Source organism: Sebastes umbrosus, chromosome 6 (assembly GCF_015220745.1).
Source record: "Sebastes umbrosus isolate fSebUmb1 chromosome 6, fSebUmb1.pri, whole genome shotgun sequence".
Taxonomy (NCBI): domain Eukaryota; kingdom Metazoa; phylum Chordata; class Actinopteri; order Perciformes; family Sebastidae; genus Sebastes; species Sebastes umbrosus.
The window spans coordinates 23407748-23433865 of record NC_051274.1 but is presented as its reverse complement, the minus strand read 5'-3'; the positions used below and the strand labels follow the sequence as shown (position 1 = coordinate 23433865).

Here is a 26118-nt window from a genome sequence, read left to right as displayed (position 1 = left end):
GTTGGCATACTTTGTTTTTTTTTGTTGACTACCGTGTTGTTTTTATGGGCAAATGAAATTATCTTTGGTATCATTTTTTCTCAGTAATGTAACGTTAGTTCTTCATGGTTTTCTCCTGCAACTTGATTGGATACTGTCGGATTGGTTCAAACAAAGTGGATCTGGCGAATTAAGTGTCGACTTGCTGGGAATGAACAGTGTTAAAGTTGGTTAATTCAGGAAATGAATTGATTTGTGGCACACTTTTTTAAATAACATTTTTTAATCTTTAAGCTTGGGGGATATCAAGTATTTTCAAGTCGAAAGGCTCAAGTCATAGGGAAGTCACGAGTCATTGGTGTTAAAAGTCCAAGTCGAGTTGCAAATCTTTTTTTTTAAGTCGAGTCTAAAGTCATCAAATTTGTTACTCGAGTCTAAGTCATGTGGCTGGAGTCTACACCTCTGCTATGTAGTAAGGAGGTCAGTGAAATGTAAACTCATCAAGACTTTTTTGCAATAATAACATCTACAAGTGAAGTTAGTGACACAAATATTACTGCTGTTGTACACAATCATATGAGGTACACATGATCTATAGTAAAAGTTCCCATTGACAGTGAAAAAGCCACAGTAGTGTGATTGTAGGATTTGACTGTTTCCAACTTTGGTGACTCCTGGTGGCGGCATCAAAAAAGACATCTTGGTAGACATCATTGCACACGGCTCTGACCCTGGCCACTGATCAATGGGCTAAAAGCAACAGCACCAGATTTCGACAGGGCTGTTTCATTTTTCTACAATTAGAAACTTATGCCATCATGATAATGATGCTATATAATAGGGGATTTGATGTAAGGCAAAGCTATGAAGTCAAGGTTGAAAGACTACATGAATTTCTAAACCTTCCTTGTTTACTGCTCAGCTAAAAGATGCTAATTCTTTCATGTAAACTGGTGATTCAAGGTCATAAATTTGCAAAAGCTTTAAACTGAAAAGTTAATAATCAAACAATGAGTTAACAAACTTCCTTCAATCAAACGGTGCTATACTGGCCAACAGTCAGTTTAGTTGTTTTTTTTAAGCTGATTATGCCTCCTCACCCTACTGTCCGATAGAGGAAGGAAACAGGAGTGAGAGAGAAGTACATGACAGATTACAGCAAATTATGCACACTGACCTTTTCAGTTAGTTTGGCTGGTTGCTCACTTTCACACCTTCGTGCCATCTAACAATTTTCAGCAAGAGGTGACAGAAGACAACGGCTGCTGCTGTTGTTCAAAAACAACTCTTCCACAGTGATTAGATCAGTTATTTATTGGCAGCGATGCTTTTACATTTCTTTACCGGCAGTGTGCATGTGATGAAAGTTATTGGGAATTTTTCTCTGCAGTCAAATAACTTGTGTGTACTTGACATGAGGTGTTTCCACGGTAACTAGCCACACATTACGCATCACAAACTGTGGTCATACAGTATGAAAGCAAATTGTGGATTATAGTGGCTGCCAGTCTAAGAATAACTCAGCGTATTTAGGAGTTTTTTTCCCAGTTGAACACTAAAGCAGCTGATTTCACTCAGTAGCCAGTGAATAACCAGTGCAGAGGGACCAATCAAGGACAACAGCTGGTGTTTGATTGGACTAAGAAAACCTGCTGAGGAGTTCAGCATGAAAGAGAAACTCAGAAAAAGGTTTTTCACTCCTCCTCACACTTTGCACAATCACACACTGACGTCTCAGACTGAATGTGTGAGTGAGACGAGTGTTGAGAAAGAGAGAGCAGTGAGTGTGCATGTGAGAGAGAGAGATGAGTTCCACTCCACCCACATCCATCCGTGTCCAATGTGAGGGGGAGGTGAAACAGTTGAGAGCTTACTGTGCTATTAACTGGCATTATTTAGTTGCCTCAGTCTGGAGAAGAGACTAGTAAGCAAGACTGCACCCCACCAGGTAGGACTCTTCTTTTTTGTTTTGGATGCATTTATTGATTTTCATTTACTGATCTTCTCTAACGGAAACACAGATTTCCAGTTTAGTCTTAAAAAACATGTTTGTGCTGAGAAGTTATGAAGGATCGTTGGGGCCCTCAGGCCGTTAACGTCTTGTGGCTCAGGCAGCATCTATATGTGTTGGGACTTGAAAGTGAAGCACCCTGAATTACTAGAATAGCAGCTGAAGACGCAGTTGCTTTCAGTGAGGTTAAGACTATATCTTTCATAAAGTACTTCAGCACTTTGTGACGACAGGAGGTGGTGATTCACTGCTGATCACACAGAGAAAGAATGAAAAGGGCTCATGGAAAAGGGTGACATAGGCTGGAAAAATGAGACAGTTTTCTGTAATGCAGGAGACTTGATTTTTTTAGGAGGTCAGTTGGTGAAATATGTCAGTGGGAAAGGAGTGGAGAGAGTTCAGCTGAAGAGAATGCTGATGAGTGGCTTTTGACAAAAAAAGGGGAAGTCGAGGGGTAAAAAGAGAGAATGTGTGTGATGGTTGTGCGCAACGGGTCATGATCCAGCAAGAAAAACACCCTACTCTTCCCCTTTCTGTTGTGCACTAAAGGTCGTCCTAATAAATGATTTCTTTCAGACATCAGAAGTTGTTGGGTTCTCAATTCGTCAAAGACCCCGTCAGATGATCATGTGTTTAGATGACAAATGTCATGCATTGCACTGTTGGTTTCTGTCATACAACATAATACAAATGTCAAGAAACCAAAGCCAAAGTTTCTCAAATGAATGTTAATTTAGCTGTTTATCATGTGGCCTTGTCTCAGTCAGATAAACTTGGCCAAATTGGAATATACTTTCTACTTTCGTCCAGTCAGGTATCTAGAAATGGTAGGCGAAAAAGCAGCTGTTTTCTTTACAGGATAAACTATGACTGCATCAGTAAACTTGAGTGTCATTGGTGATACCATCTGTAGTCTCTGAGAGCAAACATCCCCACAGAGTTGTACGGCTTGTGGTTCACCCTATTTTTAGGGCAGCCGAGATGTTGCTAGAGCTATTTTTGCACCTCATGCAATTCTGCAGCGTGACCGGTGCAGCAGGCAGCACATGCCAACTGGTTTAATAGTTGCCTGCCGTTCAGCAGAGCATTGCAGCGGGTGACCAGTTTGAAGAGATGTGTTACAGTAAGATGAACATGCTCTTTTCACTCTTTCTGTGGCAGGAGGAAGTTAGCATGGTCTGTGGAGGGAAGAAGGGGTGGGGGTGTCTCAGCGCTAAGAGTGTGAAAGTTGGCAGAGAGGCATGTTTGGGTGCAGCAGTGAGTCACAGGCCTCGATTTATTACCAGACTTTGTCCTGCAAAGAAGATCAGAATAGCTTGCATGCACATAAAGTACACTAGGATTCTGTGAATAGGAGCAGAGCAGCTGCTATTTCATAGTACATGGTGAGATAATTAGATATTCACTTCCTTTTTTATCCAGAATTCCACCCAGTTGGAGCAACGATGACTTCCCATGTGAAACTCCGGAAGGAGAAGGTCGGTACGGTGGACTACGACACACAAATCAAAGGTAAAATAACGACTTTTAATTGCATAACTCTGTCTTTATCACACCTCATCTTCACCTTGATCAACATGTGTTCTTTTGTGGGGGGAAAAATAAGCACAATCCGTTTCACACCAACAGCAAGAGTTTCACAATGAGTCATATTCTCTCGTATGTGTTTATTTCTCTTTGCCTTATCTGTTTCTTCTTCTTTATTTCCCTTTCAGAGGTGCGCTGCCAGCTTGTAGACCAGCTGAAGCTGTTGGACTTGCAACTCGAGCAGAAGAGCCAGCAGCTGCAAGACCTGACAGACTACCTGCGGCGGCGGAGCGAGATTGAAAGCGAACACGCCCGCTCCCTTGAAAAACTCGCTGAAAAGTTCACCTCCAAGATCAAGAGGTAAAGCCACTCCTTGGCACATAATGTACAAAAACAACCAGCAGTTGAGGACGCTGTTGTGAAGCATTCCTGGTTGTATTTTACAACAACCTTTCCTTTGTCATATGTGCTCAGGAAGGAGCCAATTAGTCACTCGGTGGCCCAGGTATGGCTGGCTCTTCTGTCCCAGACCCGCCAAGAAAGTAGGGACCACAATGGACTGAGTGAGCACTGCAGCAACTTCCTCATCCAGCCCCTCACACACTGCCTGGAGTACACACAGCGCCTCGCCAAGAAGGTACTGATCTGAGCGCTGGCACCCACCAAACACTGACATAGTGTGCGTTCCAAAACCCATACTACCATACTATTTAGTGTGCTAGAAAATATGAATTACGTCGAATGCAGAATGCCAAAAATACCAGGATGTCCTACTGCATCTGGTTGCAGTATGCAAGCCAGCAAGCTTTTCTGGCTATTCTGACCCACAATCCTCTGCACAGCAGATAGTAAGAGGGTCAAAGTTCAGGGCACAATGTTATGATGAAGTGTCCCAATTGTATGCATACTGCGTGCAACAGTACGTACTTTGTAAGGGTAGCTGCAGTACCTACTGAGAGTAAAAGTATGCGATTTGGAACGTAGCCTATTCTTTGATTAGGTATTTGTGACATGTCGGTGCATGTGTTTACCTGACTGGTTTGCTACCACTTTCATTTACTGACTCTCACCCCAGTTGAACTCTTGACATTAAAATTATTTAATGGCTGACCGTGTTTCCTTTCATGTCGTGTTATCTCACTTTGTGGTCGTTGGTCTATACGCCCGGTTTGCAGAGTAAAGACATCTGTACTCAGCTACAAGATGGACTACTCAAGGTTACCACAGAGCTACAGACTGTAAGTGACAAACCAACCATCCAAAACTTTTCCCATTTCCTAAACAACCAAAGTAAAGCACTGCTGTGTGTGTGTGTCTGTGTGCAGGAATGGCGGACATACTACCAGTACCACTCTGACTACGTGACTGCAGAGGGGAAGCTGAAGGAGGCAGAGAAACAGGAGGCAAAGCAGAAGAGTAATAATAAGAAGCTGGAGAGGTTGATAGAAAAAGTAAATACCCTTTTTTATGTAGTATTATGTGCATACATGTCTGTGTATGTCACCTCTTATTAATAATTGTGTATGTGCCATAGAGACAAGGTAAGGCCCAAGAGATCTACCTGAAGTGCAGCAAGGCCCGAAACGAATACCTCCTCAACTTGGCTGCAGCCAACGCCTCCATGAATAAGTACTACCTCCAAGACATCTCTACTCTTATAGATGTGAGTACATCATCAGTTTTTGAATTTTAAAATGCTGGCCTTTATTACCTATCATCATCAAACTTTTCAAAACATTGGAACATAGTATGATATTAGACTAGATATCCCTTTTAAAATATCCTGTTTAAGGACATCTTGATCTCAAAGCACCCAAATTATATACGTGATATTGACTGATATAATTGTCTCCCTCAGTGTGCAGATGTAGGGTACCACCTCTCTGTAGGCCGGGTGATGGAGGCGTACCTGTCCTGTCGGGGGCGGACCCAGCAGAACCTGAGCATGGGGCTGCAGCAGCTCCAAGGCACTGTGTCTGGACTGGACCAGAGCCACGACAGAGACACCTTCCTGCAAGACCACTATAACACCTTCTGTATGCCTCTTCGCTTCACCTATCAGCCCCATGATGGAGACCAGGTCTGTATATTTTTTTGTGTATTCAGTGGATTATTCAGCTGTTGGACATCAACTCTAAACTCTCGTGTGTCTCTCAGGTGTCCGAGGTGAGTGCAGAGAGATGCGATCTGGAGACCAGATTCAAGCAGATACAAACCAGACTGAAGGTAGTCACCCAGGAAACAGAGGAGGTAGAGTACATCACACAACCCTCATTATCACCTGTTTTGTTGGTCTACTGTATCCACCAGCGTTATTAACTCACCATGTCGGAGACCAGGGAAGAGTTTTCTTGCTATCTTAACCACATTTTATTGAAGTAGATGGAAAGTATCCAGAGTTCAAGTAGAGATGTGAAGAAAAACGTACAATTAAAATTTTCTATAGAAATTAATCAAAATTTGGCCAGCGTGTCCTTAGGTCAGTAATTGGCAGGAATGTGCCCAATGAAAGAGACTTCAGCAGTTCAACAAACACAGGGCTTTAATCCAGGAGGCCGCTGTTTGTGTCCCGTGTGAAACCAACAGCGTGTGTTTTGTCTTTGTCTTCACAACGTTAAGTTTAACTTTCAGGTGCATGTAAAGACGTGCTTAACGACCCCTCGGCGTCACTTTTCAGTCGCAGTAAACACATGATTGATGTTGTGAATTAAACAAATACACTTGCTTGGATTTAGGAAAAAAACAACATAGTTGGGCTTAAAATTACTATGTTTGTAAAGTGAACGTGACGCTGGATGTTGTGAACACGGGACACGAAAGATCAGCTGATTACAAAGTGAAAGTGAAACGTAGGGACATGATGAAAGCTTTAGTGTTTGTTGGACCCATCCACCTCCCCTCCTGCCTGGCCTGTGTGTCTCTTTTGCTCTTTACACTACGTCACCACTGACCCTTTCTCTGTGCATTTACTGTTGCCGTGGATGGGTTTACATTGCAGTTAATGGAATTCCCGTGGCATCGCATAGGGTGCCTTGTGCGGCGGTATCGAACGCCGACGGCGTGACAAAGTGTTGGTAATTCAATGCCCTGGGAATGAGAACGGGCTGAGTAATTACAAGCCAAACCATATTGTTTTTTCCTAAACCTAACTAAGTGGTTTTGTTGCCTAAACCTAAGCAAGTGTTTTTGTTTGAATTCACAACGTACACCACATGTAGTGGAGTGTCATATTTTGCCACTCTGGGCTACCCAGTGCGTTAAAAAGTGGCGCCGAGGGGTCATGACAAAGCGTCAGTATGTGACTAGTTGGGATGAGAACGTGTTGAATATTCACATGTGCTCAAATTGTAATTCTAGCTTTTTCAACATGCACTTGAATGCCACATAATTGCAATCACAGTCAGTTCACCTCAGAACCTCATATTTTGTACACCATCACCATAATGGTACTTTGTATCAGTGTCAGGGCAATTATAATAATATAATTGTGTGCAGTATTGCCAAAAAATGATAATAAGTTATCTCTGCCACTGTCACACAGGCCAGTAAGAACATGTCGGCGGCCCAGTCCTCCCTGCTGGAGAGTATTGGAGATGATGACCTGGAGCCCAGCGGTGGGTTGACTCAGGAGGACGCTGATAACCTGATGGTCAAGCCCAGTGTGGCTCGCCGCAGGGCCAACGTGCAGGACATAGAAATCCTCTACTTAACCGTGAGTCACTTTTTAAAGTCGTAAACTAGTATAGCACACTGTTTAGGGAGGTTTTAATGATGTGTTTTTTGGGGGGGGGTTGTTGATTGAATGATGGTGACAGCATGATAATGACATTAAATCACATCTGATTTGTTTTACAGAGAGTAAAAGAGCACCTTGTAGGCAGCTCCCTGGTGTGTAAACTGCAAGCCAAACATGACCAGCTGAAAGTGGCGGTGGAGAAAGGTATTTCTTCTGCATTTCACACAGAACAATGCCAATGGGCAAACTGCTGACCCAGTGTCCTCTGAATACAGTTGGTGCATTGTGGACTATTATTTCCCACTGTATTGTTGTTCCCTTTTTTTTACCAGCAAGCAATTTTGTTTCTATTTATCATTGATGTATTCCTCACTTCTTCTTACTGGTTGGTTCTGCTTTTTTTTTCTCCTAGCAGAAGCATCAAATGGACATCAGCCGAGGTACAGATATGAATGGTTTAAGAGCTCTTATAGAGTCATTGTATTCTTGGTTTAATTGCGAACAATGCTGTGTACTTTATAACTTTGTACATATTATACAAGCTCACTGTGTCTTCATATTTGGCTCTGCAGACACAATGGAAAGGCGCTGCGGTTCAGGAAGAATCACTCAAGTGCCAATTTGTTGCACAACCACAAACTTTTCGGTGCAGACATGCTGTCCTTCATACAGGTAGCTCATCATTTCCTCTGTTAGCATTTCTCTCTTTTGAAAATATTCAATCTATTTTTCCTATCAGTTATCAGTGATGTGTTAGACTTGAACTTTGTGAAATTCATCACTAACTTTGTTCCATTCAGGCATCCGGACAACAGATTCCTATTGTCGTGGAAAGCTGCATTTGCTTCATTAACCTCAATGGTGAGTTTTCAAGACTGAAGGAACCGTAAAACAGAAGACAAGACATTCAAAATATAAATAAATTTAAGACATCACAAAACAAGCATGAATTTGTAATAGCTGTGACCACATGTGTGCACACACAACAACCTCACGAGTACTGGACCTCCATGGCACAATGAAAAAAGGAACTATCTGCTGAGACAATGAAGCCACAAGGTTGTCTCAAAGGTAACCATCAAATTGCAAAAAAATGCAAAATGTTCTTGTGAGACCTGACGAGGTATCCAAACCTTAACCATTTCGCGAGAGTTTCGCAATTTGCGTCAGACCTTATAGCCACGATCCTCCCACAAATGTCTAGGAGAAATGGTTCATGAATTATGAAAGAGAGCGCGTCTTAAGTATAAAGTGCTGCAGGAATGTGTCCTAAAACCCAGAAATGAGTTAGTATTTTAGCACTTCTGGTTCCCTCATCTCAAAATCAATGGGTTTTTCGATGTGTTTTTGGTTAGTGTGCCTGAAATAAGGTCTGTGGTTAACACGAGATTTTAACATTTTGATCTATAACATAAAATACATCAATAAGCCTTTATGTGTGTTAAAAAAGGTGGTTGCTAACAAGTGGCTAAATGAGCACGATCTAGTTTGTTTATAACGTTAGCTTTTTACTTCTGGTGATTGCATTCACGCTTCAAAAATCATAAAAGTGGTGTTCATTTGTGAAGATTATTTTATGGAACAAAACGTGTAAGTATCATGAACATTTGTTTGCCACAGAGTTTATTTTCTGCAATAAACCAAAACCCAATGGAAAAATCCCATTGTTTTTTTTATGGAGGGAACCAGGGCAATGCTAACTTCCTCGTAGGCCTACAAAAATGTCATCCATCAATCACTCTATAGGGCACGGGAATAACTCACACCAATGAAAGAGGAACTCTTTGCTGAGTGCAACGATGCCTCCCACAAGAGTTTAGGACAAACGGTTCATAAGTTTGGCCATGGTACGTGAATCCATTTAAAAGCTATGTGCCTTTTTGTTATAGGCCACTCTCACTGCCTCACCCCCTTTTTGCCAATTGGCAGGAACACAAGCACACACCTTCACACCCGAACACTTGACCTCCATGCCAAATTTCAGCCTCCCAGGGCAAAAAACTGTGGCCGCTAGGGTGGGGAAATTTTTGTGGACCGACTAACCACCGCCACCGACCTGACCAGGCAACACTGACATGGATGGGCTTAAAATAACACCACAGACTGCACCAGTGATTATCCCATTTTTATATGAAAAACGTAATTTTAAAGATGCTTTAATGGGATGTCACTTTTACACATTATGACTTTAAATATTTTTGCATTGAATCTGAACGTTCTCAGCTACTTTAGAGCATTGATCTGTCTGTCCGTCAGGTCTCCACCATGAAGGGATATTCAGAGTGCCGGGGCCTCAGTTAGAGGTCAACAACCTGAGGGATGCATTCGAGCGAGGTAGGCCCTTGTGTTTTTGTGTGTGCGTTTTGTATGTGTCGTTTTATAGAGTAGCTGTTGTCACTGTGGAGCATTAATAATGTGGGGCAGTGTGCTGTTGGCTTCTCCTGCAGGAGAGGACCCCCTGGCTGAACGCCGATATGACCTGGACTCTATCGCTGGCGTGCTGAAACTCTACTTCAGAGTTCTGGAGAGTCCCCTCTTCCCCATCAACAGCACCAGCCAACTCCTGGAGCACGCACGTGAGTGTGTGTGTGTGGGTGTAATGTGCTGACATGTCAGCTGAGTGTGGCAGAGAGCTTATCTTTCTTTCATCACCTTTTCTCAGAAATAAAGAACGAGGCAGAGAGCGCAGCTCAGCTCAAAACTGTCATCTGTTCCTACCCTGAGCCTGTCATCATCGTCATGAGATACCTCTTTGCGTTTCTTCATCAGTGAGTATTGCAACTCGTCGTAGTCATCACCATTCAGGACATAACGTATCTACAGAAAGAAGTGAATCAAACAATCAGTCACAGGAAACCACAACATTTCTTGGAAGAAGGAGGACCAAATATTTTTACCTGTTAGCTCATGTCTCAGTGTGATGGTGCAGGGTTGGTTTTTATTAGAGCAGCACATCTTTTACACAAGACAACTGGGCAAAACTGGATTGGTGACTTTTAATTTAGAATTTGTCTTAATTTCTTCACCCTAATTGTATTAGTGCAAAATGATGACGCATTAAATAGTGGCTTGACAGATAATATAAATGGAGACAGCACACAAAATTAGACAAAGGACAAAATTACACACAAAATTGTGCGCGTACATTGCAACAAAATTTGTTGTGTGTAGGATTTGGTGAAAGCTAAAGATCGCTAAACCATGGTAATGCCATTCGCCTCACTCCGAGGCCATCCTTACCATAATAACATTACTTTAAGAGCAATGGAAGTCAGACGGCGGCTGGCGGTGTTCACGTTACTGCAGTTTGAAGCATGTTGGAGAACTACGGTGGCCTTTAAGTGACGTAAAAACGTGTAAGGCTCTCTCTAGACCCAGTGTTTGGTTTGTCCATTCTGGGCTACTGTAGAAACATGGCGGAGCATCATTGTGAACTCGGTAAAGAGGACCTGCTCCCTATGTAGATATGAAGGGCTCATACAAAGCTGACGAAAATACAACAATTCTTAATTATTTTAAGGTGATTATACACTAATGAAAACAGTTATTAATATTATATTCCATTTCTGCTAATAGATCTCCCGAAATGTTACACACTGTTCCTTTAAATCAAAGTAGTAGTACCATAACATTTAAGGGAAACGTTTTATGTAGGAGTTGGGTTAAAGTAAAGTTCTGACATTATTTTTGTAAACATGTGTGTATTGGATAAATGTAAGAAGGCCAAAAAATGAAAGCATCAGGACATTTTAGTTTAACTTCCACTCTGTGCCTCTCAACTTTTAATTTTTTACTTCCTCTCTCCTTCATTATAAAAATGTATTTGTGTGCGTCTGTGCTCCCTGTCTCCAGTGTGTCTCAGTACAGCGACGAGAACATGATGCAGCCGTACAACCTGGCAGTGTGTTTTGGCCCCAGCCTGGTGAGAGGGGCTGACGATGACGACATGGTCGTCCTGACGCCGCAGATCAACGCCCTGGTGAAGAGCATCATACTCCAGAACGAAAGCATCTTCCCCAGCCAGAGCGAAGTTAAAGGACCGGTGTATGAGAAATGCATGACACTAGAACAGGATGACTGGTAAGAGAAATGATGTTCATGCACATACCAAGGATGCAATATGGTGGAATTATTATCTGAGGGTGATTTTTTTCTTTGCAGTGAGCCTATCATTGAAGATGGAGATGTAGAAGATAAAGATGGTACGTTTTATGTGCATATCTTAGTTTATCACCTCTCTAAGGCTGTGATGGTGTCTCTGAATAGTGTAAAATAATGTGTCAATGTGATGCTCTACAGAGTTGGAAACAGGATCCTCAGCTGACAACAGCACCAGCTCGTGTGCAGCAGCGACACAGAGAAAAACAGAGCGTCCTAGAGCCAACAGCAGCAGCTCAGCTGACCGAAGTAGGCTGACAGCTGGACTCGCTGCAGGTGGAAAGCTAAAGCTCCAGATTCCCGTCGGGCCACAGTACAAGGCACGGCGAGGCCAATCTCCTGGCTATCTGCGCAGAGAGTGAGTACCACTGGATGTCGCAGGATTACTTGTTATGTTGGATTGAGACATTAATATTCAATGTTTTCTGATCTCTTTTTCTGAATACAGATTGCAGGAACACTCATCTTCCGAGGATATTGACGTTAAAGTTGACAAGGTCTGTCTAGTTTCTCATTTTAAATGACTGGTTCCACTATTAAAGGAGCAGTGTGTAATATTTCTCGGGATCTATTAGCACAAATGGAATATGATATTCATAACTATGTTTTCATTAGTGTATAATCACCTGAAACTAAGAATCGTTGTGTTTTCATTAGCTTAGAATGAGCCCTTCATATCTACATAGGGAGCGGGTCCTCTTCTTTTGTGAAAACGTGCGAAAGCTCTCGCGAGACTCACTGCCTTACGACCTATGCTACCCTAACCATTCAAGGTCAAGGCTTGACCTTGGGGGTTACCTTTTAGACACAACCCCTCTTCACCTACAGTAGCTAAGAACATACAAACAAAACACTGGCTCTAGAGAGATACTTTCGCACTTTTACATTGCCTGAAGGCAACCGTAGTTCTCTAAAACTCTTGTGAAACTACTGTAACGTGAGCCGCAGAGTGCAAAACCGTGGTACCACCAGCCGCCTTCTGACTTCCGTTGCTTCTGAAGTAGTGATATTGTGGTAAAGACGGCCTCTGAGCGAGGCGAAAGACGTTACCACGGTTTTGCATTTGGTGGCTCACATTACCACAGTCTTGAAAAGGGAGGAGTGAGTGGAGGGGTACTCAGTTGGTTACAATCTGCAACTTCACCACTAGATATCACCAAATCCTGCACACTGTATCTTTTTTAAGGGTTTGTACGTTGTAAATAATTGCTTTAATAAGAGTTCATACAAAATGTACCACTGCTTCATATTCATAAAAGGTCATTATCATAAAGGCATTGGAGGGTTTTTACAACTAACAGTCAAGTCTGCAGTTGTAAATGAGAAGTTGCTAATAAATGGATTTTGGTCCAGATGTTGTGCAGCACTTTTCCATAGGGCAAGTGGTTAAACCATCCTTTGGAGAGAATAACAGCCTATAACTCATCTATAGAGCGTTACTAAATCATTTATTTATATTCATAAAGTGATTAGTTATAATTTACAAACCTTTTTTACAAAGTGTCTTATAAGAAAGCAGCACCGAATTACTAATGGTTTAATGACAATAGTACGTTATGGTTTATGTTATTTGATGTTAATGCCAAACATAATCAGAAGCTCTTGAGCCGAAGGGAGGGCAGAGAACAAAGAGAGTTTTGTCTCTTTCCTCTCTCATCACCATTGTTTATTTCATCTCACAGGAGGTCTGTCGCCAGATGGACTCGGTCTTCATGGAGCTTCTCACGCGGCAAGCACTGCAGGATCCCTCCTCCACCGCCTCCTCTCCCTCTGCCCAGGCTGCCCAGAGGAAAGGGAAGAAGGATGGACGCTGGGGGAAATGAGCGGGGCTCTTCAGAGCGGCAGATCCACTGGACTGAGAGGACTGGCATCACTAGATGGAATGAGAAGAGAGAGATGATGCTAATTAAAATGATGCTCTGACAGTAGCTTTCAGCACATCTATTTCTAGAAAACAGATCACTGGCCCCTAGGCACTTCTCTAAGGTCCTTGTGATTGGTTACGGTTTCTTCCCACAGGGTGGCTCCCCACTCAGAACTCCTCTCATTCATGTTTTTGTACAGCAGCACCCTGCTGTGACTCCAGACCTGCAATACAATGTGGGAACTGTGGATTACTTGAAATGCACAGATGTGAGTGTGTACAGCTGAATGTGGTTATGCAATTCATTACTTTATATCTGCATCTGTGTGTTCATATGCAACTGTTTCCAGCCAAATTTTCTCAGTGATTTTTAGTCAGAAAACGCACATCTATACAACAGTACACATATATTCTACATCGAATGTCTGTTTACCAACATGAGATGGAGTCACGTTGATAAAACTGTGAATACTGTAGCTGTAAGGAATTTGTATATATTCATTATTTGTATCTTGTTTCACACCTTTTTGATTTGTCTGTATATCTAGGCTACATGCCAAATAAATATTTTGTCTATTCTGACTGCTTTTTTTGTTGTTGCTTTTTGTCATAAATATGATTACTGGAAGATGTGGGATGTATGACTTCATTTTACTTTAATCCTTTGTTATTATGTGTAGGTTTAAAGTTAAGATAGAATAATGTACAGTTTAAAATATGCATTCATTATAAGTTACATTTTTATGAATAGTGAAAGCTGAGGGCTTTTTATCAATAGCTTTATTATGGTAACAGATTTATGAAATGAGTCAAACCACATGTCATAGCACAAAACCAACAAAAAGGGAATGGGAAAAGGAAAAACAGATTTAATATAAAAAATGTGTCTTTTCTCTTTCTCTTTTCACATTATCCCATAATAATGTAATGTCTTTAAAGATATGATCTATAACAAATCTGCAAGGGTATTGACAGAATTTCATGGTGTGAGAATAATGCCATAATAGGTGTAAAACTGTTTCTGAATATTCATCATTCATCATATTAATTATTTGATAACTTGTTCCTTTTTTTAAATAATTTCTTTAATATACATGTTCAAATACAGTAGTATAAACAGATACATAGACAATAAATAACACCAAAAAGGAGACAAAACAAAAATGCATTACATTTACATTTCATAATTCCAGAGTTTTTTATATGCATCATATTATATTCATTCATGTTTTTGTTTTTTTTAACATTATGATGCTATATTTTCTGAAATCATTAATAAAGTGCATGAAAGATGGCTTGGCTTCTGACCATTTTTCTTATGAATATGGAATTTTCCAAAAAGAATAAATAGTTGTAGGCCTATGATATACAGCATGTTATTTTTTCCCTTTTTTCCCTTTTTTTCAAGGTTGTTTTCACATTTCACGATTTACAGTTCGTAATTACAATAGTTTATAAACCAATTTTTAAGTAGTTGAGCTTATAGACAAACTCATTAAGTACACTAGAGAAAACAACTTCAACATTCAAAATTGAAATAAAATTAAGAAAATAAATAATAATGATAATAATAATAATGATAAAAAGAAAGAATAGAGTTAAAAAAAACACACAAAACAAAAAAACAAAACAATAATAATACAAAAATAGGGAGTAATAAGTTAATAGAAAATAAAAAGGGGGGGGGCATATTATTTTCAAACTTATCTTGAGTCACATCTAACATTGCTCTAAAAAATATTTATTTCCAACATTCATCTTAAGTTTCTTTTTTAGGAAGTTAGCTACATCATTCCAGGACATTTTTGTATATATACATTAAAAAAAATAGATGTGAAATACTCTCTTTTTCTCATTATTTTTGATAATTTAAATATCTTTCTTCTTTTTTTTTTGCTCAAAGTCTTTTTATTGGTATTCTGTAAAAAATCCAATAAATAATTGTATAAACAAATTATACCCCCCATCCCTATAACAATATTACTGTACCATTAAATAAGCAGTTCATTTCATAAACAATTACATTTATACATATAAATGAATTAAATCCGATAGCAACATAAATGAAACATATACCAAAAAAGAATAAAAAAAAGAGGAAGGACAAAAAAAAACAGAAAAATAAGTAAATTAAAAATAATAATAATAAAAAGAAACTAAATATAAGTTGTGAATTATATGTAATATGGGGTCAGCAGTTTAAAACTTCAATGTCAGTTGTATCCATTTTTTCTATATAGATTTAAAAGGGTCTCCATATAGCATAACATTTCTGAGCAAATATTTTTTTTTTTTTTTTTTTTTATTTATTTATTTCAAAATTAAAGTATACATGGTAACAGCAGAAAATATAAAAAAATGTACATACAAAAGAAGCATAGCGAAAACATAAACAAAGAGCTATGGCAAACTTAAAAGGACAACAGAAATGAAACAAAACCAACATAAAATAATAAAAAAAAACAATAAAAATAAATAAATAAGTAGATAATAATAAAAAAAAGACCACACGAGAGTATGACAATAATTTCACTTAAAAACATTAAAGATATTGCATACATTCATTGTTTTCATTGCTTTTTTGTTATGTGAGGAAGAAATTGTTGACAGATATAATTCCATTTCTTTCATAAATACAAAGAAATTCAAACTTTTTTTTTTTAATTTACACTTGTGAATGTGGAACTTAGTGAGAATTAAAATTAAATTAATAAGAAAAAATGCATCACTGTCTTTGTCACTGTAATCATAGCAGCCAAATATAATATTTCTATAGTACAGTGCAAAATCTGAGAAAATGTTAACAAGTATAAAATTATTGACATCTTTCCACAATTCACATGTAAATTAAATTATTATTATTATATGTATATTTATTTCTAAGCAAATCTCTTTCTTCTGTTTTGACTCGGATGACGTGTCGACAGAGTAATTTTCCCAGACTGCTCTGCGGCGTAACAAGTCCACGTCACTACTGCGCAGGCGCAGTGACGTCGCCGCGGTGCGCTGAGGTGGACTTCCTTTCCTTTCAGTCAGTTCAGTCAGAGAGACAGAAACAGAACCGATCCGCAGCTGCACCTCCAGAAAACAACACAAAAACATCCCTCACCACCTCTCAGACATCATGATGATCCGGATAGCCGCTTTCCTCGCTCTACTGGCGGTCTCCTGCTCCGGTAAGTCACCGGGGGGAGAGATTTAACGGCGGTTAATTAGCCTGTATTGCTAAGCAACCGTAGCTACTAGCTAATGCTACTTCATCAAATCACCTCCAAGCTTCAGCTAAACAGAAATAAAGAGCGTTATTGAGCAGAGACTGAGGGGGAAAGGTGGCAGAAGCAATGTGAGGAAGAGAGGACAGGATGGTTTTACAGAGTTCAGAGGAAAGTGGGAGAAATGAGGTGTAGTAGGAAGGAACAGGAGAGATGACACAATCATATCAACACTTAACATCTGGACTAGACAGCACACTATTTACAATAGTAAACATGACACAGGTAGATGTAATCATTGTGGACAACAAGAGGAAACGGTGGAGCATGTAATGTTGCATTGTGAGAGATGTGAGGAAGGAAGAAGGCATTTGAGTCAAGGCCTCAAAGAGACTTGGATTTAATAGATATTCTACAAAAGAAGTCACTAAATGAGTGTTATAGAACATTAATTCAGTATATTAGACAAATTAATATGATTGGAAAAATATGAGGTTGTTTGTTCTGTTTTTTTTATTTTTTTTATTTTTATTTTATTTATTTTTTGGGGGATATAGTAATTATTAGCCAGAATATCTATCTATCTATTTTGTTATTATACTGTTTGACTTGCACCAACATAACCAAAGCAAATTCCTAGTGTAAATCTCTTACACCTGGCAATAAAACACAATTCTGATTCTGATTCTGATTCTGAATGAATGCACCAAATCGTTGTTTGATAACCGCTGTGGTGGCAGTTTCTGTTAAAACAAGACACAAACCAACGTAACAACTTGTCTTTCAGTGAATTTAATAAAAAGGCATACATTAATAACTAAAGCATCTGCAGATGGACTCACGAGCACAGCCACCTGTTGTGGACTGTGGCAAGTGAGCCCCGAATACAGAGAGTAGTCAGTATTTATACATTTAAAGCATAACATGAAGATAAGTGCAAAGAAGAGAAGGATAGAAAGTGTATCAATGCGTCAGCACACAGCAGACAACAGAGCATCACAAGACATAACAAGTATTTCAGCAATCTGTTGTTTGCAGTTACAGAGACCTAAAATGTCAGGTCACTGTCCTATGGTGACAAAGTTGAACATGTGAGGCCCTGAGATTGTCTAAAGGTACAGTGTTAAACTGCAGATATGAAAATTGCCATTACACCGCCAATAAACCTTAAAGAAGAAGAAGAAGAAGAAGAAATCACCTCCATTTGTCTTCTAGTTTAGGCTGAGTATACCTCTTGGAGGAATGTGTACGAGTTGTTATTACTGTGCAGATGATATTGAGGATTTTATCTAACGTTATCTGTGCTCTCTGTGTTTGACAGGAGAGACCTGCACAGACCCAGTCATCACCCCGTCGGCCTACACCACCTCCGACGCAGTCATCTCCTCTGAGTCTGTCTTCATCGTTGAGCTCAGCCTGGCCTGTGCCAACGGAGCACAGGTAACAAACAGTCCAACCTCCAACACTTCAAACACACAGTGTGATTATATATACTGATGTTATTATTGACTCACTGGTGATCATGTCTCTGTCCTTCTCCAGAGTGTGACTCTGTATGCTGATGTCAATGGAAGACAGTTCCCTGTGACTAGAGGCCAGGATGTTGGCAAGTACCAGGTATGGTAGTGTCCTCATGTTTTGTTCATTTGTTTATTTGTTTATTTGTTTTGCACAATTTAATACTATACAACATAACAAAAAAATAAATGAATAATATAAAGTGCAGGAAGAGGCAAAAAAAAACACTGAGCTTATCTGAAGACAAGATTAATATAAAGAAATAATATGACTACATAATAGTGATAACAAAACAATTAGGACAAGATATATATATATAATAACAACAATAACAATACAGTAAATATATTTAAAAAAAAGACAAGTGTGTGTGTGTGTGTGTTGCGTGTCTAATTGCAAATCACATTTCTCCTATTCTTAGTCTGGATAACCCTGAACTTCTTACCCAATACTACAAAAAAAACATTTGACGCTCAGAGCTGGTCCTCAAATAAAGTGATTCCTATCTGATTATCTGATCTTAGACCAGTTGGTTAGTTTGTTTAACTCAAAACAAGTGGTCACTGTCTCACTTCAGATGAACCATCTCTTAAAACCTAGAGCTTATCAAAGAAGCATTTGTCAACATGTGATTTCTTCCCTCAGGTGTCCTGGAGTCTTCCTCACAAACAGGCCAGCTCTGGAACATATCAGGTCAAATTCTTCGATGAGGAGTCCTACAGTGCTCTGCGCAAGGTTAGTGTCTGATTCATAGTTATGATAAGCTCATAGTTTACTGTCAGTGAGCTCCACTGTATTTGCAATGTTCTTGTCTGTTAAAAAAAAACGGCTTAATTTGAATTCTGTGTGCATCTGCTTTTGTTCCAGGCCCAGAGAAACAATGAAGATGTAAATGCCATTCAGCCTCTCTTCTCTGTCAACATCGACCACAGGGTGAGTCTCTTATAGACCCTCAAATCGAACACATGTATGCACAGTTATAGTGGTTAGATTTTACAGCCAACAACTTTACTGTTTTGGTTCATGGCCCTCATCAGCAGGCAGCTGTTTCCAGAAAAATAGCTCTAAAAAAAAAAACACTGTACACCTACCCAGTACCAAACAGCAAACAGATAAGCTAGCTGGTGAACATAGTTGTGTATTTAGCAGATATTTCCCTCAGGATATAGTGGAGACCAAAGACAGAACTAAAAGAGAGTGAGTATTGACTTGCATTCAAAAGGCAGCCATAAAAACAACTCCCAATGAATGCTCATGTTGCTCCATATCTGCTGGACTCAAGTTGACCACTTGAGTCTGAAGAAGTTATGCTTGAAACGTTACTGTGCAATAAATAAGCGAACATTGGAGCCCTACAGTGGGCAAGCGATCTGTTTATTCTATGATCTGCTCACTTTCAGCTCAGCACCTGCCCTTTTTGGATTGGATGTACATGTATTTATGCCTTTCTCCTTTAAGAATAAGATCATTCATTCATTGTATACTTTGTGATATGAGGCCCAATCTGCAGTTGGCTACCTCCGGGTCTGAAATGTGAAACCAATGCTGAAGTGCCTTAAACTTAAAAGCATTCTTTCTAACAGCCAGCAGGGGGCGACTCCTCTGGTTACAAAAAGAAGTCTGATTGTATAGAAGTCTATGAGAAAATGAGCCTACTTCTCACTTGATTTATTACCTCAGTAAATATTGTAAACATGAGTTTATGGTCTCAATCGCTAGTTTCAAGTCTTCTTCAATACAGCATGATGTTCATTTAATAAATTATGGTCCCATTTAGAGTCAAATAGACCATAAAGCAGGGGATGCTTTAGGGCGTGACTACCTTGTGATTGACAGGTCGCTACCACGGCATCGTCCAGTCCGGGAGTTCTCCGTGTTTTCGTCTTACAACTTTAAATCTTTCACAGTGTGTTTTCAGTTCATGAAAGTTAATCGTAACCTTTTGGTCGCCAAAAAATGTTTAATCCAGCGTTCGGTTGTAGTTTAGCTCCACCCTCTTGTGTCACTTCTGGTTGCAAAAATACGGAACTCGAGGCTTAAAAAACATGCACCACAAACCAGTGGGTGACATCACGGTGACTACGTCCACTTCTCATATAATTATGCGGCAATCACCCAAGAGTATTTCTAGAACCAGGTGAAACTAGATTGTGTAATTGGTCATCATTTGCTTACTTCTCCTCTGATACTGTGACGAACTTTAAAAAAAATAAATCTCTCTCCAGGGTGCGTGGAACGGCCCATGGGTGGCTACTGAGGTGATGGCTGCCCTCATGGGTATCCTGGTCTACTACATGGCCTTCAGTGCTAAGAGCACCATCCAAGCATAAACGATTCACAATCACTGGATCGTTAAAGACTGAATTCTGGTGGATCTCGACCAACGATCCATCACCCAGTGTCGTGGCAAGCCAAGAGGATTTTTTGCCACTTGATCTGTTTTGGGACGAGGAGCAAGAGCAGCAGTCTTTGTATTTTTATTTTTATTCAGACTGTGTCTGTACACCATTAGTCTTCACGAGTTTGTCTTGTCAATATGGATGAAATTTTGTAATTTTTTGATAAAACCAAACAATAAACCCAGACCACATAAATTAACAACACAAATATAGATAATGAATTCAGTCCTGCTTAAAAGATATTTCTACATCCATCCTTTGTGTTTCTGGATGCACTGGCAGGAGTGGGACTTGTATAGATGTGCTGAACACCAACAGAGCGCGGTCAAGACCTCAATGCATATGAAACTTCATCAATGTGACTGCACTGACTGGCCTGAACAGGTCGAGTGTAAATGTCTCTTCCAGTGAACTAAATAAATGGCTTGTTTGTCTTCCAGAGTAATGTGTTGCTTCATTCGACAGACCGCCTCTTCTATAAATTCCTTTTTCTCTCAGACAGACTGGGAGATTTGTTGTCTCTCGTTCCATAGCAACATATGTCAACTCTGATTTTTTTTTTTTTTTTTTGGTTGCCAATGTTAATTTGGTGAATTTTGGATGATTCAACAATCCCTAACCTCATCTAGATCAAACAATAACCGGTTCCAAGCGGATTTAGCTTTCACAGATTAATTGCTAGTTTCTGTCCTCCACTCCAAATCTGTTTCTAAGAATTTCCATAAACGATTTCTATCTACTGTACTGATGGAAAATTGCAACTACTATAGAATATTTGACTCGTATGAGACTTGTTTTTGTTCTCATTTTATAACTTTCACCCTGTGTGATCATTTAATATTTATAGTAGTTAACAAAACCATGCAGGTTGACCCCGTTGTTGATAGAAACATGTTCATTTTGTGGCTGAACTCTCAGTGGAAATGGGGGGTCTATTTTTGTCTGCAGACGAGAGGCACGACTGTCCTACTGGAATTCCTAGATAGTCATGACGAGGGACGCCTTCAGCACACCAGCAGCTGATGTCTTGCTCTGTTTCCTCTTAATGTATACTTTCCGTAAACATGTTAAAGGTGTTAAACTAATTAAGAGGCCCCGGAGCTGCTGTTGTTTTTCTGACTTGCTGTGGTGCAGTGCCATCAGTTGAACACACCGTGGCAGCTCTGTGCTGCTTTTTAAAGCCTGTGTTGGATCTGGAGTGAGGCCAGCTATTACCTCACGGACAGATTACACGTGATTTTCGCTGCTTCATTATCAGCTGTTGCTAATGTAACGCAATACATTGCATAATGCTCTTTGAGCCCCTGTTCTGTTCTGCATCAACTTCTAGTTTTTCATATTTACGCTTGTGCTTATGTGATCTAGTTAGTTACAGAGATTTAAACTTAGCCTGTCTATTTCTGTAGTTGGCCCCAATCAGTGTTTGCACTTGCTGTACAGCACATGGAGTGCAGCTTTTTCATCTAGCAGAGCGGCACAACTGCAACTTCTCACCGACTCCCAGGAGACTAATGTAAACTTTGTATATGGGTAATGTGATCTGCACACATAAACACTGCACAGTGTACAGAATACACAAGAAGTTACTCATACGACTGCTTTCCCGTAGCTTCGTCAGCACAAACGCACACGCTTTCATGGTGTAAGCATATCTCCGCTTTTGTCTCCTGTCACCTTGGCCAGGATACAATAGAGACATCACAATGTTATGAGTTCAGAGAAGACATGAGCTGGAGTGAATCCAGGCGATCCCTCGTGGAGTCACCTATTAGGCTGTGGGAAGTGGGGTGACGGCTGGATGGAGGGATATAAATGGAATGAACAAATAAACAGTCAACGAAGGCCACCGAGCTGATGCTGACACAAAGACTTCCTCCTCTTTGTTGTGTGATGGAGATCACAGTCTTTAACTCCAACCCACACGCATCAGGGCAGATGATTGCGGATGTAGAATGAAATATTGTTGATGTTTCAGAATGAATGCACTCACAGGAAGTCACAATTTATTCTTTCAATGACGAATTGTTTATCCGTAGATTTTTTTTTTCTGTTTCAGACACTAATTCACAAGCTCACGTAAACAAACAAATCTGAATCACATTATTTTTTTTAATATAATTACACAACACATTTCATCTTGATTCATCACTTTCAATAAACACAAGACTTTCATCAGGAGACCGATGTTTGCGTCCCGTGCGTCATGTTACAAGTGTTTTTTCTTTACTACACAACAATAAACACGTGTTTGCTGCGACCGAAAAGTGACGCCGAGGAGTCTGACAAAGCGTCGGTATATGACGAGTTGGGATGAGAACGCGTTGGGTTAGTAGGCAGCAAGGACTCATGTCATTAAAGCAGCACAATTCTTGTGTCACACACTCAGAGGCTTCCCCCATACAGGTTTTTCGACCAAATTTGTGTCTTGATGAGTCCAAAAGTGCTGTTTTTAAGTCTTGTGTGGACTCAGCATCCCTCTGTGTGTGCGAGTGTACAGTCGACATACCTCATTTACGTACACGAGCACTCTCACCTTAAACGGTGGTGTTTTGAGGCTGCTGTCTCTACGCATTATGCACTGCTCGTACATAATGCAGGAGGCCTCTGCTCAGCCCTTCAGCCGGAGCCCCGCATTGGTTGCACTCCGACACAAACAACGGAGGTGAGGGCTCTGGCTTGGCTCGTCTCCTTGACATGACTCGGGAAGGACTCAGCGAGACATTCCTCCATTCTCGGCTGAGATGGACGGCGTAGTGCTGTAAGATGTGTCTTTTGGTTTAATTAAAGGAATTCATTTTCAAGGATTCTGTTATTTTAGAATATTGTTGTTTGTATTCTTAGTTGTTATTGAATAAGAAGCATTCTCCAAAGGGTTTGGTGTGTTTTATGCATGTTTGTAATCCCGAGGGGAAAAAACAACAATAACGAATAACCGAATACCAAAATGGAAAATCGGTTACCTACCCAACGAACAATTAACCGAATAGTTGAATATTCGGGTCCAGCCCTAACATGTGCTTATTATTATTATTTATTACACGGCTTTGTTGAATAATCAATTCTGATTGGTCAATCACAGCGTTCTACAGTCTATTATTTCTTAATAGCAGACCGTTGCTATGTATAACAGACCGTTGCTATGGGCGCAGTTCTGATGTCGAACTCTGGAGGAGCATTTTTTTTGTCAAATTATTGATTTCTTAAGTAAGTAGTCGCGTAATAGGCGTGATAATGTACAGCTATAGCGGGTCATTGTTGTGAAATAAATCCCTTCATGGCGATGCAAGCCCCCGCCGCTCCACATCGCTCTGTCTGGGTTTATTTCACAACAGTGACCGACTCGCTGTACATAATCCCTTACTTAGTTCATCAGTATCATTATTACATAAGGCAAAACATTTTTACTGAGTTGCTGTAGAGGAATCTGTGTGTGAGTGCTGTGATGCAGAGAAAAGCTGTTTTGACAGAGGTGTGTAAAACACCAGCTCCGGGAGCCAGACACTGATGGGCTTAGTGAGATTCAGCAATGTGGAAACTGGCGTCGCACAAACCATCCTCACATGAAGTCACACTTTCTGTCTCCGCTGTGAGCAGCACTGTCTCTACGGCTCGTATTTCACGCTTTTTTGAAAAGCAGAACAAGGTCAACAAACTAACTCAGACTGTATCTTTTCACGCTGGCTTCCCCAGCTTCCTTTACGCTACAATAACATTATTGTTCTGGTGATTTCATGGTTGTGTATGTACAGTGAGGCATGTTATGTGCGTAGCTTCCTCGACCACAACAGTTGGACTGTATTTGGCGTGAATAAACTCACTGTCACTTCCAAGCTTTTGTGTTTTGCTCTGTGTGATCTCCCTCTTCCTGTCCTGTTTGGGCATCCTCTAATCCGTTCTGCCTGTTGATGCAGTTACCAGTCCAGAACCAGCCATATATGGGGAAATGCCCTTTTCTCTCGCAATGTATTCTCCTCCATCACATTAGTCATCCCCTCTACATTTCGCACTAAAAGGTCAACCACTGCAATAGAGCCTTTTTTTTTTATCTATTTACGTGCACTGCTCATACTGCTGGTCTGTTGCCATAAAATACTATAGGTTAAACAAGACCAGACACATCACAGCAAACTGTTTCTCTGCGCATAAATCCTGTAATAGCACGTTGAACGAGCTCCCATAAAATTTTATCAGACGCTGTCCACATGCCTGTTTTTACAATGAAGAAAAAAAAAGTACAGGGTCTTTGTTGAGGCGTAAACACAACCACGCTTTAAGTAATGAAAACAAGGTGGGCGTAAGCAATTAAAGCTAACCTTGATTCCCCTGGCACTCAGGGGAAAAATCCATTTTAAGATAAATAAATACTTTGGCTACTCTAGATTACGAGACGGGCGGTCCTGTAGAACCATAACTGCTGGCAATAAAAACAGAAGTGTGGCTATATTTGGCAAAAAAACCCCACCATAAAATCAGCTGCAGTCAAACTGATGCAGTAAATAAAGGCATATCTGCACGCTGATGCCTTTTGTGTGAGAAAAATGTCTCCCAAAATAAACTCCCTGCTGCTTTGACAGACAGAAAGTATTAAAAGAGAAAGAAAAGTGAACCAGAGAAAAGAATTTTGTGTTCTGAAAAGGAATGATGAATTGCATTCTTCTTTTGCTTCCTCTGTTTATAAAGGATGATGCTCCAGTGCTCTCCGCTAACACAGATGCTGGCGTTGGTTGTGCAAGTTGGTCGGGGCCTCCCGGTGTCTTGGAATGAGCTCAGTAGCGGCCTCGGCAGTCATCAGGTCTGCGGAGGGGGTCTTGAGTTAAGCAATGCAGACACATTGCTCATTGTAGTAAAGCTCCTGGCTCCAAGTCTGATTTATTCCAACTTTGGTCGGGGCTGGGGCGCTCCGTCACTCTTCACAGCCACTGGGTGCACTCCTAAATTGATTCGAAGAGGTGCGTTTACCTATTTCCCTGCCCTTGTGACAGCCACACAGTAGAGTAATTTATTTCCTTTATAACCCCCAACACAGCCACGGGCCTGGCAGGAAGCTCTGCCCTACTGTAATGAAGCAGTGACCTTGAGTTTAGACATCAACCTTGCTTCAGCTCGGAAACCATAAGCATCAGGACATTCAGCATAAACACACCCTCCAACACACACACAGGATTACAAAAACGCAGTGACCTACCCTATAGACCATCTATCATATGCTCTGACAAGGAGGGGTGATGGTGGTTGGGCAGATAATAGTCAGATCTATCCTCAGGAAACAAGACAGAGTCGCCGGGAAATTCTCTGCAATGATGAGTCTAATTTTAGTGGCTGTTTGTGCCAGCATTTATTGGAGAACATTCATTATTTAGCTGTTGTATTGCTCACTAATGGCTGCACAGACAGTATAATGCGCAACGTAAGTGACGTCCGGCCTCTCCCATCAATCTGAAAGGCTGGATGCATCTGAGATCTGGACCTTTCAGCAGAGGAGAATCATCCTCTGACCTCTCTACTTCCTGGCAGGAAGCGGAAAATACATGAACACCCCAAGGGATTGGGAGAAGTTCATCTATTTCCTGATATAACAAAAGTGAGACACGGGACCATGTTGCCGTAGCCTTTTGTTTTGGCAGAGAATCAAAGTGCTTTGCGTCTGGGGAGCGAGTGGCGTGCTGAAAGCCCAAACACTCTAGCTGCACAGAGGAAAAGGTGAGGCTTCTCCT

The 26118-nt window shown here is 40.5% G+C and overlaps 2 protein-coding genes and 1 long non-coding RNA gene across 5 annotated transcripts in view; all 3 read left to right on the top strand.

The window, feature by feature from the left end:
- The window catches only part of LOC119490573, an 839978-nt gene that overhangs the window by 85975 nt on the left and 727885 nt on the right, over positions 1-26118 (top strand). The gene's annotated exons all lie outside the window — the stretch shown is intronic.
- Positions 1657-13857, top strand: LOC119490539 (rho GTPase-activating protein 4-like). Of its 3 annotated transcripts, none has more exons than XM_037774030.1 (22): positions 1657-1927; positions 3413-3502; positions 3706-3877; positions 3992-4154; positions 4693-4755; positions 4843-4968; positions 5052-5180; positions 5376-5597; positions 5675-5767; positions 7059-7229; positions 7373-7457; positions 7666-7693; positions 7826-7925; positions 8054-8114; positions 9510-9587; positions 9701-9829; positions 9916-10021; positions 11106-11333; positions 11415-11455; positions 11553-11769; positions 11860-11908; positions 13094-13857. In XM_037774030.1, the coding sequence occupies exons 2-22, from the start codon at positions 3436-3438 to the stop codon at positions 13232-13234; spliced, it is 2469 nt and encodes an 822-aa protein (XP_037629958.1). In that variant the 5' UTR covers positions 1657-1927; positions 3413-3435; the 3' UTR covers positions 13235-13857. The 3 variants fall into 3 exon arrangements, with proteins under 3 accessions (XP_037629958.1, XP_037629957.1, XP_037629956.1); XM_037774029.1 differs by lacking the exon at positions 1657-1927 and adding an exon at positions 3089-3113 and having other exon boundaries at positions 7669-7693; XM_037774028.1 differs by lacking the exon at positions 1657-1927 and adding an exon at positions 3089-3113.
- On the top strand, positions 16266-20845 carry ssr4 (signal sequence receptor, delta). The gene is made up of 6 exons (XM_037774069.1): positions 16266-16451; positions 17809-17927; positions 18030-18104; positions 18651-18740; positions 18873-18938; positions 20231-20845. Exons 1-6 carry the CDS (start codon positions 16400-16402, stop codon positions 20333-20335), a joined length of 507 nt encoding a protein of 168 aa, XP_037629997.1. The 5' UTR covers positions 16266-16399; the 3' UTR covers positions 20336-20845.

Coding starts and splice junctions, on each gene's coding strand:
- LOC119490539 (XM_037774028.1), top strand. Junction 5,768..7,058: donor TCACCCAGGAAACAGAGGAG/GTAGAGTACATC, acceptor ACTGTCACACAG/GCCAGTAAGAACATGTCGGC. Junction 10,022..11,105: donor CTCTTTGCGTTTCTTCATCA/GTGAGTATTGCA, acceptor CCCTGTCTCCAG/TGTGTCTCAGTACAGCGACG.
- ssr4 (XM_037774069.1), top strand. CDS start 16,400: ATGATGATCCGGATAGCCGCTTTCCTCGCTCTACTGGCGGTCTCCTGC. Junction 16,452..17,808: donor ACTGGCGGTCTCCTGCTCCG/GTAAGTCACCGG, acceptor TGTGTTTGACAG/GAGAGACCTGCACAGACCCA. Junction 18,105..18,650: donor AGGATGTTGGCAAGTACCAG/GTATGGTAGTGT, acceptor TTCTTCCCTCAG/GTGTCCTGGAGTCTTCCTCA.